This window comes from Patagioenas fasciata, chromosome 29, assembly GCF_037038585.1.
Source record: "Patagioenas fasciata isolate bPatFas1 chromosome 29, bPatFas1.hap1, whole genome shotgun sequence".
Lineage (NCBI taxonomy): Eukaryota > Metazoa > Chordata > Aves > Columbiformes > Columbidae > Patagioenas > Patagioenas fasciata.
This window is the reverse complement of record NC_092548.1, coordinates 1,239,108-1,255,394: the sequence shown is the minus strand read 5'-3', so window position 1 is coordinate 1,255,394 and position 16,287 is coordinate 1,239,108. Positions and strand designations below refer to the sequence as shown.

At 51.4% G+C, this 16,287-nt stretch overlaps 2 protein-coding genes across 2 annotated transcripts; one reads left to right on the top strand and one right to left on the bottom strand.

Annotated features, from left to right (window-relative positions):
- Positions 1 to 1,023: 1,023 nt before the first annotated feature.
- On the bottom strand, positions 1,024 to 1,788 carry LOC136113850 (olfactory receptor 14J1-like). The gene has a single exon (XM_065859083.2). The coding sequence runs from the start codon at positions 1,786 to 1,788 to the stop codon at positions 1,024 to 1,026; it is 765 nt and encodes a 254-aa protein (XP_065715155.2).
- A 10,012-nt stretch (positions 1,789 to 11,800) lies between these two features.
- Positions 11,801 to 12,715, top strand: LOC136113851 (olfactory receptor 14J1-like). The gene has a single exon (XM_065859085.2). It carries the CDS (start codon positions 11,801 to 11,803, stop codon positions 12,713 to 12,715), a length of 915 nt encoding a protein of 304 aa, XP_065715157.2.
- The last annotated feature ends 3,572 nt before the right edge of the window (positions 12,716 to 16,287 follow it).

Sequence of the window (16,287 nt, the reverse complement as noted above, 5' to 3'; positions counted from 1 at the left end):
ACAGAACAGCTGATGGCATTTGTGCTCGCTTGGGTTCATCTCACCTCACATACATGATGTGCATGTTTACAACTCACCTGTACAGTGCAACGTGGACTTCAGACCCATTCATTCAATGTATCTTCATGGAAAGAAGAACAACCTCTCTGAGCTAAGGTGGGAGGCCAGGGTTAGAAATGGTAGTCCTGAGGGGCCAATGCATGATGATTGACCTGAGGCTCCTTCCAAAGGGGTGTCCAGTGCACACGGGCACCAGTCGTACCCTGCTCTGCTGGTCCTGCAGGTCTCTGGCAGGAGGCCTGGCTGTGAGGGGACACTGCTGTGTGCCAGCCCTGCACACACACACTGCTCAGCTGTACAATGGTGTTTGCATCCGTGGGCAACTTTCTTGGGCTTGTTCTTGAGAGAAACTCTGTAAAAACACATAAACATACAGGCACTGTCCTGAGGAGATCACCCTTCATTATGCATGCCAGCTCTGTCACAGCAGTGCCCATTGCCTGTCCTTGCCTGCGGTTACAGGTCTCACACACAGCAGGATGGTGACCAAGCTGCCAGAGCACTCAAGCCTTGAACCAACACCAGGGGTGGGAAGGAAACTCTGGAAGTGGAAAAAAAACAGCCCCCAAAGATCCAGAGACGGTGCTCCCCAGTGACACTGCCGTACCTGACCTTTATTTCCTTCCATACAAACACACAAACTGTCCCTGCAGCTCCAAAAATACCTTGGAGTAAGGGTTTCAGGAAATATTCCCAAATATTTGTGGTGGCCTTTGTTATGGTTAAACACATAAAAACAACTCTTTATTTAAAAATCCACTCAGACAGAAAGGCACATAAGAGAGTGAATTACAAAGGGGATGACAATATTCTAGTGACGAAAAATAAACCACCACAAAAAAAAAAAAAAGGAAAAATTAAAGAAGAAAAACAAACCACAAAGAAACAAACAAACCACACAAAAAAAGAAGATGTAATGCAATGAATTGTTTTATAACTGCTATGCAGAAGGTGACAAGAAGACTACTGCTTCAGGAAAATATCAGTCATCAGTTTGCACAGGGCATCCTTGATCTCCTGGTTCCTCATGCTGTAGATGAGGGGGTTCACTGCTGGAGGCACCATCGAGTACAGAACAGACACCACCAGATCCAGGGATGGCGAGGAGATCGATGGGGGCTTCAGGTAGGTGAATATGCCAGTGCTGACATAGAGAGAGACCACGGCCAGGTGAGGGAGGCAGGTAGAAAAGGCTTTGTGCCGTCCCTGCTCAGAGGGGATCCTCAGCACAGCCCTGAAGATCTGCACATAGGACACCACAATGAACACAAAACACGAAAATGCTAAACAGGCACCGACCACAAGAAGCCCAAGTTCCCTGAGGTAGGGGTGTGAGCAGAAGAGCTTGAGGATCTGGGGGATTTCACAGAAGAACTGGTCCACAGCATTGCCCTTGCACAGGGGCAGTGAAAATGTATTGGCCGTGTGCAGCAGAGCAGTGAGAAACCCAGTGGCCCAGGCAGCTGCTGCCATGTGGACACAAGCTCTGCTGCCCAGGAGGGTCCCGTAGTGCAGGGGTTTGCAGATGGCAACGTAGCGGTCGTAGGACATGATGGTGAGGAGAGAATACTCTGCTGAAATGAAAAATAAAAACAAAAAGAGTTGGGTAGCACATCCTGCATAGGAAATGACCCTGGTGTCCCAAAGGGAATTTGCCATGGATTTAGGGACAATGGCGGAGATGGTGCCCAGGTCAAGGACAGAGAGGTTGAGCAGGAAGAAGTACATGGGGGTGTGGAGGTGCTGGTCCCAGGCTATGGTGGTGATGATGAGGCCGTTGCCCAGGAGGGCAGCCAGGTAGATGCCCAGGAAGAGCCAGAAGTGCAAGAGCTGCAGCTCCCGTGTGTCTGTGAACGCCAGGAGGAGGAACTGGGTGATGGAGCTGCTGTTGGACATTCGCTGCCTGTGGGCATGAGGACGTGTGCAAGGAGGAAAGGACAGTGACAAGTTAGGGGAGACTTCTCTGGGAAAAACCAAGGCCATTTCCCACAGACCCTCCCACCCCGTCACAGACAGAGACACTTTTCTTTTTTCCAGGAGAATGTTCTGGCTGGAGCCCACGTCAGTGCTTGATGAGTGTGCAATGAAGAGCAGGGTCTCTGCCCAGGGGCTCTTGAGGAGTCAGCCTGACCCTGTGTGATTGGGTGGGCAGGGGCCAGTCCTGGGGTTCAGCTTTGTCAGCTGGAACCGCTCCTGGTGCAGAAGGGGCTGTCAGCATCTGCACCCCAGGCCTGAGAAACTGAGTTGGAGAGGTTTGGTGTTTCTGCAGCTCCTTCCCCGCTCCCACCCTGGGGAGTGTTGTTGGGTGTCAGAAACCCTCAGCATTTCTGCTGCACTCAGGGAGAACAGAGCGAGTCCTGCGAGACCAGAGGATGCCTGTGGGTCAGTGCAGAGTAAGGGCAGCTGGTCTGTCCTTCTGTCCTGCTCCAGCTGCCCCGGGCTGGCACCTTTCTGAGATGGAGCCTGATCACACTCCCACGTTACCCTGAAAAGCCAACAGGCACTGCTTAGAGCAGAGGGATCCATCTCACACCATGACATGTCTCACCTTTTCCTAAGGTCTCAGCACCCCACGTTTAGCCCAGGACACACACGATTTTGTTTCACCAACCAAACAGCATTTTGTCTGTTGCTTCATTTCTGTGCTTCTACATTGGGATTCAGATAACACACAGATGCTGTTGGACAGGTTGGCATCCTGGATGGATGCTCACAGCTTGGAAGGAAACCTTAACGAGACAATCAAGGGTCCTAATGATGGCATTTGATTCAGGGAGACTGAGCTCACTCCCAGCCCCACAGACTGCATTGCCCATAGCCCCACAGGTCAGAGCAAAGCTGGGACACATGTTCCCATGGACACACCTGCAGGAAAGGACCCACAAGATCAGGCTGTGACTCTGCAGCTGAAACTGCCGTCCCCAGAGAGCCTGACAGCAAGAACAAGATCCCAACAGCAGTGACCCAGAGCAGGGGAGCAAGAAGGACAATGCGGTGAGGGTGGGTGTGAGAGAGGCCAGGGCAGAGGCAGCCGGGCACTCAGACAGCGTCACCCTTCCCCAGCTGTGCAGCCACCTCCCAGACACCAGCATTGCCGGGCAGCTGCTCTCAGCCCCTGTGCTCTGCAGAGGAACTGGAGCTCTGGCTGCGCAGGAGCTGCTTCATGCCTTGGAGCCCCCGGCCCTGAGGGCAGAGGCTTTGCTGGGTGGGACAGGAGGCCAGGGGGCTGCTCACAGGAGGGATCTGCACTGCAGGGGATCACAGGGACTTTTCTCTGTTCTCCCTCCCATAACAATTCCAGGTTCAGTTCCCTCTCATTTCTGATCATTTCGCTGCTGCCTGGAGATTCTCCCCCTGGGAGGTGTTTCCCTGTCCATGTCTCTTCCCTGTCAGTGCTCACAGACCCCATCCCACCCTCTGTGCCCTCCCCCTGGCCCTGCAGATCCTGCCTGTTCAAAGGGCACTGCCTGGGGGCATCTTCCTGTTTGCAGGTTGGAAAACAGGACAGGTCAGACTAAGGTGGATGAGTCCAGGCTATCTGATGCTGGTGCTCATTTTCATTTTATTGTTTCCTGCACCCCCCGCCCCTTGGGATGGGAAACTGAAAAGACAGGCTCAGGAAAGCTCCTTATCTGTCTGGCAATCCTTGGATTGATCTTGTCCTTGTGCATCCCTTGATGATCAGGAGCTGTGAGCACCCTCTCCATAGCAGAAGGACCTTTATTGCCCTTATAGCGTTTGCTACTTCCCCGCACAGCTTCTCCGCTCAGCACCGTGGGGATCTCCCCGGGCAGGCTGAGCGCTGACCCTGGCAGGCGGCAGAGTCCCTGTCCTGGCACAGCCCTGGGGTGCAGGGACCCTGCTCTGCAGGACAGCCCTGGGCACCCCTGCCTGAACATTTGCGTTTACACCCCTGCAGCCATCCGTGATCAAAGGCAGCCATCATGCCCTGTCCCTCTGAAGGTTCAGAAGGCAATCCCTGCTCTGCAGCATGTCCTACTCCTGTACATCAGAGGGTGTCTGAGAGTTGTACTCACATCTCTTGTGTTATCTGCAATGTGACAGCTTTAGAAGATCCGAACATGATTTGAAGATTCAATGCCCTGCAATCAGTTAAGATTTCATTTCCAGTGAGTTCTCAGCATCCTCCCACCCCAGTTTGCATTTCCCTCTCTCTGCCTGGCTCCTGTGCCCTCGGTGCTGCAGGCAGAGCCCTCAGCCCTGCTGCGTGTGCAGAGGAGCTGCTCCTGGGCAGAGCTGTCTCTCTGCAGCGCTGCCGCTTGCCAGGAGCTCCCTGTGCCCCAGGAGCCCAGCCCAGCTCAGCAGCACAGGAGCAGCCCATGATGTCCCTTTCTCTGTCCCCTCTGGGCTCCCTCCACGTGTCCTTGGGGCTCCAGGGGCATATCCTTTGAAACAACCACAAGTAATAAGTGATGTTGATTCTCTCTCCTCTGCACAGACACTTCTTGCCAGAATTGTGTTCTTTCTATTACGTAATATTTTCTTGTCCCATCATTAGACTGGACATCAGGAATGTTAAAGCAAAGGATATAATTTCTCCAAGCTGGGGGAGGAATATCTTCAGTTGAAGGAATTTAGCAATTTTATTCTTGTTTTATACTGCCAGGTCTAGAGTTCATCAATCTTTGGCCATGTCATGTCTGTGCTCTGAAGCAAAGCCTTTGCACACATGGGCTCTTGGACACTTGTACCAGGTTTCTTGTGGCAGGTCAGAGCTGGGCTGGTGCCACAGCTGGGGTGGTTCAGCCCAGATGTGAGGCAATGGCCTCAGCCAGGGACCTGCCTGGGGGAGCTGGAGCTGCCAGTGCTGCAGACAGAGCTGTGACACGGGTGGAATGAACTGCCAGGCAGGGTGGCAGAAGTGAGTTCATCTGGTCTGCAAGGACAGCAGCCTCCAAGCACAGCAACAGTCCAGATCAAAACTCAGTCTAGACCTGTAAGGCAATTTAAGGGCCCATAATGAGCTGTTACTGCTTCAGGAACACCTAAAGGAGAAAGAAATACACTGTGTGGCCACTGATGAATTTTATCAGGGAAAAAAGTTATATTCTCGGTATCTCTTGTCCTCCATCTTCACCACTAAGTTCTCCCAGACCACTGTGACTTGAGACAGGAATTTGGAGGAGAACAACCAGCAGTGGATGGGGATCAAGTCAGGGTCACTGGAAGTAACACAATCCTTTCCAGTCTATGGGACAGCAGGGGCAGCATCCCAGGAGCTGAGACAGCAGGACGGTGTCACAGGGAGGCCACTCTGCACCATCCTGGAAAGATCATGGAGACTGGGGGGACTCCCTGACCACTGGCAGCTCTCACACAGTGTGTGCACTTTTCAGAATGGCCAATGGGTGAACAGGGGAACTAAGAGCTCTGCCCAGAGCATGTCCACTGGGACCCCATTTCTGGGTGTCTGGAAGAGAAGGTGGTGGGGTTTACCCAGGGCGGGTTGTACCTGTCCATCCTCTTTGCTTTCTGTGAGGAAAGGACAGTGTTGTGGACGTGGGGAGAGTAGTGGTGGTCTGTGACCTGGAAGTCTACAAGGCATTCAGCATCATCCCCCACAATATTCTTGTGTCCAAGGCAGGATATTATAGTCTCTGTCAGTGTGCAATTAGATGGGTAAAAACAATCTGGAAGTTGTTTCCCAGGAGTGCACATCCACTTGACCCCAGAAAGTGTTCAAGATGTGTTTGGATAAAGCTCTGAGTAATGTGGTCTGAGGCTGCTTTGAGCAGGAGGCTGGTCAAGACACCTTCTGTCTTCATTTGTGCCTTTGAACTGACCTGTTCTCTGTTCCTTGAGTTTCTTTGGCTAAAAAAGAAACAACTTCCCTATGCCACCTCTGCCTCACACCAGAAAAAGGAGAACAGGTATGGAAGAAGGAGGATTTGGGGGCAATTCTGCCCAAGATGTGTACTCTTTCAAGGATAAAAAAGGTAGAAGAGAGAGAAAAAGCACTGGTCTAAGAACTTCATGCAGAAGGTCAGCTGCTGAAATGTAGCAGCTCTTTTGAGAAGCAAGAATGACTGTTGAGAATGAAATTAAAATGTTTGGTTCATCATTATCATCATCACTGAGAATAAGGAGCTCCATGTGACTGTTACTGGTGATAGTATCACTATTGAAAAACATCTTTGAGAGCATCTCTGTTGTCTCTCAGCTCCAAAGCCCAGCCTGCTCATATTTTGAAAGGACAACTTCAGACTTCTGCCCCCCAGATCTCTACAACCATCTCCCATCAAAGGCCTTTTACCCCAAGAAGGGGAAAACTGCCAATGCAGGTACCAAACCCATGCCCAACCTGCCTGGAGAGCCAGGACAGTTGTGCCACACAACAACCGCCCTTGAGGGAAGCTGGAGGTGATGGGAATTGAAATGGTTCCGACTGAAATCATAGAATCAGAGAATCATTTAAGTTGGAAAAGACCCTGAAGATCAGGGTTTACCCAGGGTACATTGTGCCTGCCTATCCTCTTTGCTTTCTGTGAGGAAACAACAGGATTGATGTGGGGACAACATTGATGGTCTGTTGCCTGGAAGTCAGCAAGGAATCCAGCATCATTCCCTGCAATATTTTTTATCCAAGGGAGGATAAAACCCTGAGTAATCTGATCTGACCCCACATTGAGCAGGAAGTTGGTCAAGACACCTCCTGAGGTCCCTTTGAGCCTGAATGACACTGTCCTTTCATCCGCTTCATGTTTTCAATGTAGAGAAATCTCTCAGGTTCTCTCTGATCACAGAAATAATTCACATGAGGTGCAGGGCTGCTTTACAAGTAACCGTGAACAGTCCTAACCACAACCTTTGCATCCCTTTTCATTTGTCCCAAGTGAGGTTCTTCTTTTTTGCTGTTCTAATACCCTTCCAGAAGGAACTGCCCACCTTGTTAATCCTTTCAGAGCAGGTTGTTCAACAGTTGTCAGCATCCATGTACAGGACCTGCACATCAGCCAGACCTGAAAGCCACCATTACAGCAATGGAGATGAGGCTCTTGATCAACTCCTTGAATGCAGGAATCAGCATGCCATATTGTCATGGTCCATTTTGTGATGGACTCGTGTTGGTTCGTTTACCTTGAAACGCAAAATTAAGGCGACCAAAATGCCAAGGGGGTATAATTCAATCAAACAATGTAACTTTATTATTCTGCCCATAAAGAGGCAAGTGATAGAGAAAGTCAAGAAAAGCGAAAGAGAAAAAAAATAAGGAGGAAAGAGGATTAGCTACCACCACAGGTCCAAAGGCGTCCCTATTGTCCCAGGTCCCGAACAGCATCCTGCTGGTCCTCTGTCATGATCTGTGATCCTTTGGTGGAGAGATCTCTACGATATTCAGCCAGGAACCATCTTTTGTACTTAGCAATAGCGCTTAACTCCTTCTCTGCCCATGGATTGAGGCCAATCTCCACCCACACTTGGATGGTTCTCAGGAATCATCCATGAGCCTGGAGGAAGCAGGAACCTCCTGGAGTGTTGGCCCATTACAGAACAACAAGAGCGAAAGGTTTGTGAGGCACATGGGAGTGCAGGAAGAGAGTGGTCTGTGTGTAGCAGTAACTGTGTTAAAGGCAAGAAGAAGCCCTGAAGAGCATGAGCTGGTCATGCTAATGTGGAATAGACTGATTTTTCTTTTTCATTTTAGGGCAGTAGAAGAAGGAATATGTGCATTTCAGTGCTAGGGCATGGATCCAAATTGAGGATTCGAGCAAATTTGAGACTGGGTAGCTTAGGTGATTGGTGACCATTGCCAGGTCTATGAAAGAAGCTGAATGGGTTTAGGGGGATGTCACAGGCATTGCCAAATCCTCAGAAAACCAGAGCCTTGTCGTTAAAGCAACAGCGCTTGGCACCAAGCCCACACTGTGTCCAGTCATGACAGTCCAGTCACTCACCAGATCCCACTGTGTCCTGGTTAGCCCAGCCAGCTATGTCAAGAAGATAACTCAGCATCCTGGACTGTGGGCACCCACTGCTTTGCCTGGCCAGTGAATGTCAGGGCAATTACAGTTCCCCATGGGCACCTGCTCTTTGACTGGCGACATCCTCAGGTTGCTGACTGAAGATCTGTTCCATTTCTTCTCCATGATCAAGTAGTTTGTAACACCCAACACGTTGTCACCCTGTACGGGATTTACATAGTCCTGGAACTGGGGATGAGTGTGAGTGTACTACAGTTGTCACCTCTCTGAGAGGACAACAGGAGTTTGACCAATGTCAGACAGAGCCGATTACAGTTGCTCCAAGATGGACCCACTCCTTGCCAAATCTGAGCCACTCAGTGATGCTGGCAGTACCTCTAGGATATTGTATTTGAGAAAGGGTAAAAAATGCTGCAGAAGAGCAGGCGGGACAGAGGAGGGAGGAAATGTGAGAGAAAAGCACTGCAGACACCAAGGTCATATCCCATAGGACCCAAGCAGGTCCCTCAGCAGGCCAAAGCTTGCTCTCCTGAAATCCTGCTCTTTGCCTTGTTATCATCTTCCAGGAGCCTCAGCTCCACTTTCCAATCCCTGACTGTTCCATCCTGACCAACTCTTTGTGGTTTGTAAGTGTGAAGTCCCACGGGGCACCTCACCCCACTGACTCCTCAGTCACCCGTGTCAGGAAGATGTTGTCAATGAGCTCCAACCCCTCCTGGATGATGGTACCTTTCAGATATTGGGATATCTCAGGTCTGCCAGGAGGACACGGCCCTGGAAACATGAGGCTTCTTTCATTTGTCTGAAGGAGGCCTCATCTCATTCCTCTTCCTCATCAATGAGTCAGTAGCTGATGTTCAGTCACCACAACACTGCCCATGTTGTTCTGCCCTCTCATGCTGACTCCTCAACCTTCAGCTGACATTGTCTGTCCCCAGGCGGAGCTCCACACATTCCTGCTGCTCTACCATATGAAGGGAAACTTCCCCTCTAACTCCAGACCTCCGGCATTATGAGTACCAGATACCCGAGGCCCCACAGTTTCTCCAGGAGGGGCTATTTGTAGTGTCCTGTAACTCCTCATGCTGTTATCTCGGGAGAGACACACTCATCAGGATAAGCTCTCTGTTTGCAAACATTAACAGCTGAGCAAATGGAGCTTCAGTCCAGGGAGAAGAGCAATTTTGCGGAAATCTGGGCTTCATCCAGGTTAAGGTTTGATAAGGGGAAGTGACCAGTTCTGTATCAGGGCAGGAGAACAACCTCATCCATCAGGACAGATCAGGACCTGATGCACTGAGCAGTGACTCGGAGGAGAAGGGGCTGGGCACTCCAAGGTCCCCACACCAGCCCGTGGTGCACGCTCACCATGAACAAGGCAGCTGCACACGGGGCTGCATGAGGAGGAGCGTGGGGACCCAGACACCTGGAGTTCTCATCCCATTCGGTTCAGCACTGGTGTGACCCCACACACACGGGGGTGTGCCAGTGTGCGGCTTCCCAGTTTGGAGAAGCAGGGAGGAACTGGAGAGTGCAGGGCTCTGCCAAGGCAGGTTCAGGACCTTGTGCACATGGTGTGGGATGCTGAGGGACCTGGGCTGCTTTGGCCCAGCAGCGCTGGGGAGGCTGCAGGAGTGCAGGAGTAGCCTGAGAGTGCTTGAAGGGTGGTTTCAGACATGGTGGAGGTTTTCTTCATAGTGGGAAAGCATGAGAAAGAAATAATGGCACAGATTGCAGCTGGGGAGGTCCAGGTTGGACATGAGCAGAAAGGAATGTGACTGGAAGGGCAGTGCTGTGGTGGAGCAGGTCAGCAGAGGGAGTCTGCATCAGCCCAAGGAACAGCTGGGGAGGATGCAGAGAGCTCAGCAAAGGAAGGAAGATGCTCAGACAAGAGCAAGGTGGGGCAGCAGGGGGGATGTCTGCAGCCTGCAGGGAAAGAGGTGCAGGGGATGCCACAGCACAGGACAGGCTGTGGTGGAGATGATCAAGGGACGTAAAGAGGCTGAAAGCCCCAACAGACATGAGCTCCTTCTCCCCTTGGCTATGGCTGTTGTCTGCACCTCTGATGCCTGTGAGGAGACACCTTGTCCTTCCAGCACAGGGGCCTCATGGCCTCCTTGTCCCCAACCAGGAACCTGGGAGGTGTGGGACCGTAGTCCTGCCCTTGGCCTTGCACAGCCCCACATCACACTGTCCCAGGAAGGGCCCTGGGCAACATGTGAGGGACAGATCTGACTTCCCAGGGGCTGGAGGTCTGGGCTTGGCTCCTTGGTTAATGAAACACATCCAGGTTTACTCAGCATCAGAGAGACCTTTGCGGCAATTAGGATCGACACATACCGGGACGCAGACAGAAATTCATGCAGAGGCAGAGGTCTTGTTCAGGAAGGAGCGCAGAGCCTGGCCAAGCAGAGAGCTGACCTAGGCCTAGGATTAGGCTGCTTGCTTTATTCACCATTGACAATTTATAGGATTTACAGATACAGGCATGGACTAAGATGTTTACAAAAAGGTGTTTTTCCACTAATTGTTATTAAGAACACACTAAACTCAAGTGATATTTGTCTCACTTGTTTTTCCACTCATTCACAGACCAGACCCAAGGACATTCACACATCCCATGCACTTGGGGGCGGTTATCGGGCCCGAGATCCCATTCTCACGAGTCTGGGCTATAACTTTTTACAGTTACGAGAAACGTACTTCAAAGTAATCTGTCCAAGGACCTTTATATTTTACTATGTTACTATTATGTCTTCGACCATCTGGATGATCATGTTAGTATTGATCTTCCTTTATCATCCAGGTGGTTGGAACCGCACATCTTGCTTTCCCACATTTTACTTTCCAACAGACCTTTGCTTTGCTCTACCTGACCTGTCATCTCTGCCTCCAGTTTTCTGCTCTAACCGACCCTGGGGACAGTTCCTCAGTAGTGTTCCCCAATGGGATCCATTAGCTTTACAAGAAACTTTGGAGTTTGAATTTGACTTTGACTTCTTGAGAAGTTTCTTCAGCTTCTCCTCAGGGTCTAAAGTTCATGGGCTCAGCACCAAACCCACCAGAGGGGTCATTAAAGCGCCTTGGGCTGCTCCTGTGCTGCTGAGCTGGGCTGGGCTCCTGGGACACAGGGAGCTCCTGGCAAGCGGCAGCGCTGCAGAGAGACACCTCTGCCCAGGAGCAGCTCCTCTGCACACGCAGCAGGGCTGAGGGCTCTGCCTGGGGATCTCAGGGAGACGAGCAAGGCAGAGAGAGATTAAAGGTGGTCAGGATTGGGAGGATGACTGAGAGCTCACTGGAGGAGAAACCTTTGCAGCCCTTGCCATGGTAAGTCTCTGGGTGCAGGGCAATGCAGCTGTAGCTCCTGGAGGCATCTCCTAAAACTGGCACAGGCACAGCTGCTGGGATCTGTCAGGGCAGGGATCTTTTTCAGCAGCTTTGAAAATCTGAGAAGCAAGTTGTACACCCAGGGGTGCCCAGGGCTGTCCTGCAGAGCAGGGTCCCTGCACCCCAGGGCTGTGCTGGGGCAGGGACTCTGCCGCCTGCCAGGGTCAGCGCTCAGCCTGCCCGGGGAGATCCCATGGCAGCAGCTGTGGGGGGAAGAAGCAACCCCTGGCAGGGCAGGCAGGGAGCTTGTGCGGTTGGAGGGTGTTGTGTGGGTCCGGGCTGCTCACATCCCTCCATCAGGGAGGGGGTTTTCCATGAGAAACAGCCTGTTTATTTGCCTCAGAGAAGTCTCCCCTAACTTGTCACTGTCATTTTCTCCTTGCACAGGTCCTCATGCCCAGAGGCAGCAAATGTCCAACAGCAGCTCCATCACCCAGTTCCTCCTCCTGGCATTCACAGACACACGGGAGCTGCAGCTCTTGCACTTCTGGCTCTTCCTGGGCATCTACCTGGCTGCCCTCCTGGGCAACGGCCTCATCATCACCACCATAGCCTGGGACCAGCACCTCCACACCCCCATGTACTTCTTCCTGCTCAACCTCGCCCTCCTTGACCTGGGCTCCATCTCCACCACTGTGCCTAAATCCATGGCAAACTCCCTGTGGGACACCAGGTCTATCTCCTACACAGGATGCACTGCCCAGCTCTTTTTCTTTGTCTTTTTGATAGCAGCAGAGTTTTTTCTTCTCACCATCATGTCCTACGACCGCTACGTTGCCATCTGCAAACCCCTGCACTACAGGACCCTCCTGGGCAGCAGAGCTTGTGTCCACATGGCAGCAGCTGCCTGGGCCACTGGGTTTCTCTATTCTCTGCTGCACACGGCCAATACATTTTCACTGCCACTATGCAAGGGCAATGCTGTGGACCAGTTCTTCTGTGAAATCCCCCAGATCCTCAAGCTCTCCTGCTCACACTCCTACCTCAGGGAAGCTGGGTTTATCATGATTAGTGCCTGCTTAGTGTTTGGATGTTTTGTGTTCATTGTGGTGTCCTACGTGCAGATCTTCAGGGCTGTGCTGAGGATCCCCTCTGAGCAGGGACGGCACAAAGCCTTTTCCACCTGCCTCCCTCATCTGGCCATGCTCTCCCTGTTTGTTAGCACTTGCATGTTTGCCTACCTGAAGCCCCCCTCCATTTCTTCTCCATGGTTGGATCTGGTGGTGTCTGTTCTGTACTCGGTGGTGCCTCCAGCAGTGAACCCCCTCATCTACAGCGTGAGGAACCAGGACCTCAAGGATGCCCTGTGGAAATTCATATCTTAGTGTTTTCTGAAGCAATAAACTACCCATCTGCTTCTACAGAGTTTTAATTTAGCTAATTAAAGGCTCAACCTGTCATCTGGATTTTCTGTTGTTGTTGGTAGTTTTTTTTTTTTTTATTTTGATAATGTTGTCTAATCCACTGTCTGCTTTTCTTTTATAACCACTGGCTGTGTAAATGAGAAGCAGTGCTCTCCTTGTCTTTGAACAAACTAAAGGGCTCTTTAGTGACTTGTTTTTCACTATATCCTTCCTGCAAGGCCTTTCGGAGCTGCAGGGACAGTTCTGTGTGCATGGGTGGAGGGGAAAAGAGTCCAGCCTGGCAGCCCTGCCAGGGAGCACCAGCGCTTGGTCTTCCAGAGCTGTTCTGGTTCCAGTCCCACACTCTCCTTCTCATCCCTTGTGTTGGTGCAAGGCCTGAGTGCTCTGGCAGCTTGGTCCCCGTCCTGCTGTGTGTCAGTGCTGTGAGCGCAGGCAGGGACCGGCAATGGGCACTGCTGTGACAGAGCTGGCCTCAAAACAGCCTTTCCAGATTGAAAGGTGATCTCCTATGGGCAGGATGGGAAGATTTAGGTCTTCTTACAGAGATTCTCTCAAGAACATGCCCAAGAAACTGGCTCATAGATTCAAACCCCATTGTACATCTGAACAGTGTGTGTGTGCAGGGCTGGTACAGCAGTGTCCTCTCACAGCCAGGCCTCCTGCCAGAGACCTGCAGGACCAGCAGAGCAGGGGCTGGGCTGAGCCCCTGCGCACTGGACACCCCTCAGAAGGAGCCTCAGGGCAATCACCATGCACTGGCCCCTCACAACCTCCATTTCCAGCCCTGGCCTCTCACCCACAGAGGTTGTTCTTCCCTCCATGGATGGACAATGAATGAGTAGTTCAGCAGTCCAATGTTTCCTTTGTACAGATGAGATGTGAGCATGCACATCATGTATGTGAGGTGAGATGAACACGAGTGAGCACAAACACCGTCAGCTATTCCTGGGGGTTCCATGAAGGCCTGTGGCACAGACATGGGCCTGAGGTCACTTAATATTGGGAGCAACAGCCCATGGGAAAACACCCACTGGGATCTTCTTCTTTGAAATGAGGTCCCCGTGTCCATTCCTCATGACGTGGGACATCCCAGATGAGTGCAGAGCAGGTGACACACCACTGGGCTGAGGTGTCTCCCATCTTTTGGGATTGGCAACAGGAAGCCAGAAATACACTGTGATTCCTGCCTCTGTGTGTAAAAGGGACAGACTCTGCCTCTGAGCATCCCTGGGAGCATAAGGAGTCCATGAGGTCACCTCAGATGTGGACACCTGACAGAACCTGACATTTCTGTGTGTGACTCCAGGAACAAACCCCACTGGCTCAGTGAGATTCATCTCAACTGCCTTGGTCAGGCTCATTGCAAGTGCTCCAGTCTGCTCTGTCACCCTTGCCCGTGATTACGGACTGTGCTCTCAAAGGTGCCATAGAAACCAGAATGGTTCTGGGGTCCTTAGAAAATGCAGATGTCAAACCCATCTTCAAGAAAAGCACAAACAAGAACCGGGATAAGTACAGACTGGCTGCCCTTCCTTCCATCCTGGGAAGGGGATGGGACGCATCCTCCTGCAGCCATTTCCAGGCATATGAAGGACATGGAAGGAACCCAAATGGACAGGGGAAAGAAAGGCATGTTGTGTACAGGGCGTTTGCAAGGCCTCAGCCATGGTCTCCTTCTGGCCAGAGTGGTGCTGATGGGGCTCAAGAAGTGGATGCTGGGTGGGAAGCTGGCTGAACCATCAAGCCCACATATCATCAGTGATACAAAGTCCTCCATGCAGCCAGTTACTGGTGTCATCTCTCAGTCACCAGCACTTGGTCAACACTATTGAACATCTCTATTCTCCTCTTCTATGATATAACAGAGAGCACTTTAAGTGCCTTGAGGATGATGCAAACCTGGGTGGAGGCCTTGAGCAACCTCACCTGGTTCACCCTGCATGAGAGCAAGAGAAGATGAGTGAGACAAGGTCTCTCTTCAAACCTCAGTTTTTGTCTGATGTGACAAAATTTTTGTTTGAAGAGGTTTCTGAATAAGGAATAGGTGGAAGAATAGTAAAAAAATAAAAGGCAGAAGAGGAGATATAGAAGTTGTTAACATGAAAACAGCAGTTCCAGAGAGGAGTGGTTTTCACTCACATTGTTAATAGGAAATATATTTGACAAATTTGAACATGGTGCGGAAGCGAGATGGGTGTCTGCAGCCTGCAGGGAAAGAGAGGGAGGTGTAGGACTATGTAGAACAACCTGTGGTGGAGATGGCAAAGGGTGCTGGCAGGGCTGGAAGGGACCCACAGAACCCACGGGTCTGTCCCCTTGGCCATGGTAGTTGTCTCTGCCACTGAGGCCTAGGAGAAGCCATGTTGTCCTCATGGCACTGGGGCCTCATTGCCTCCTTGCAGCCCCATGGGGAGCTGGAAGTTGTTGTCCCAGTGTTGTCATTCCCTTGGCCTTGCACACCCACATCCCACGGTCCCAGGAAGAGCCCTGAGCCGTGTGTGAGGGACAGGATCCCCCTTCCCTTTGCCTGGAGGTAATGGCTTCTCCTTTCTGCTTCAGAAAGCAAACCAAGGGGTTTCTGAGCATCAGAGCTGAAGAGAAGACTAAAAGGAGACCTCATGGTGGCTACAGCTTCCTCACAAGGGGAGAAGGAAGGGAAGGTACAGATCTCTTCTCTCTGGTGACCAATGACAGAACTCAAGGGAATGGCAGGAACATGTTCCAGGGGAGAGTCAGTTGGAGATGAGGAAAAGGTTCTTCACCCCGAGGTGCTGGACACTGAACAGGCTCCCAGGGAGGTGTCACAGCCCCAGCCTGACAGTGTTCAAGAAAAGACTGGACAATGTCCTCAGACACACAGTGTGACCTGTGGGGTGTCCTGTGCAGGGACAGGAGTTGGACTCCATGATCCTGTGGGTCCCTTCCAACCTAGGATATTCTATGATTCTATGAAACACTAGGTCAAAAGTCCAGGTTTTCATTGTACAGACGGGTTGTAACCATACACATCATGTGCATGTCCACTGTGTGCATGTGGTGAGATGAACCCAAGGGAGCACAAATGCTGTCAGCTATTCCTTGGGGTTCCATAAAGGTCAGTGGGACAAAGATGGTGTTCAGGGGTCTCTTCCAACCTGCGTTATTGTAGGATTCAATGAATCTTTTCCTTGGAGACCTCTTTCAAGACAGAATAGACAGAGGAAGAAGGAAAAAAGGCAGCAGTAGAGATATAAAATGCCACAGTGTAAATACAACAGCTCCTCTGAGGAACGTTTCTCCACTCAAACCCTTGATAGGAAATCTATTGGATAAATTTGATGAAAGCAGCTCAGTTTGATCTGCTCACACACTGGACCACAAGGAGGGTGATGGCTGGGTACGATGCCATGTGGTCACTTGTGTCTCAGGAACTCATGGTCCAGTAGGAAGCCAATGGCTGTGCAGGGCACTGTGAGGTCACTTCTGCCTCTGCAGGGGACAGGCCAACAGCAGGAACATGGCTGGGAAAGGACTGTGAGGTCACACATAGGAGA

Excerpts from the sequence above, each read along its gene's own strand:
- LOC136113850 (XM_065859083.2), bottom strand. The coding sequence starts at position 1,788 with ATGTACTTCTTCCTGCTCAACCTCTCTGTCCTTGACCTGGGCACCATC.
- LOC136113851 (XM_065859085.2), top strand. The coding sequence starts at position 11,801 with ATGTCCAACAGCAGCTCCATCACCCAGTTCCTCCTCCTGGCATTCACA.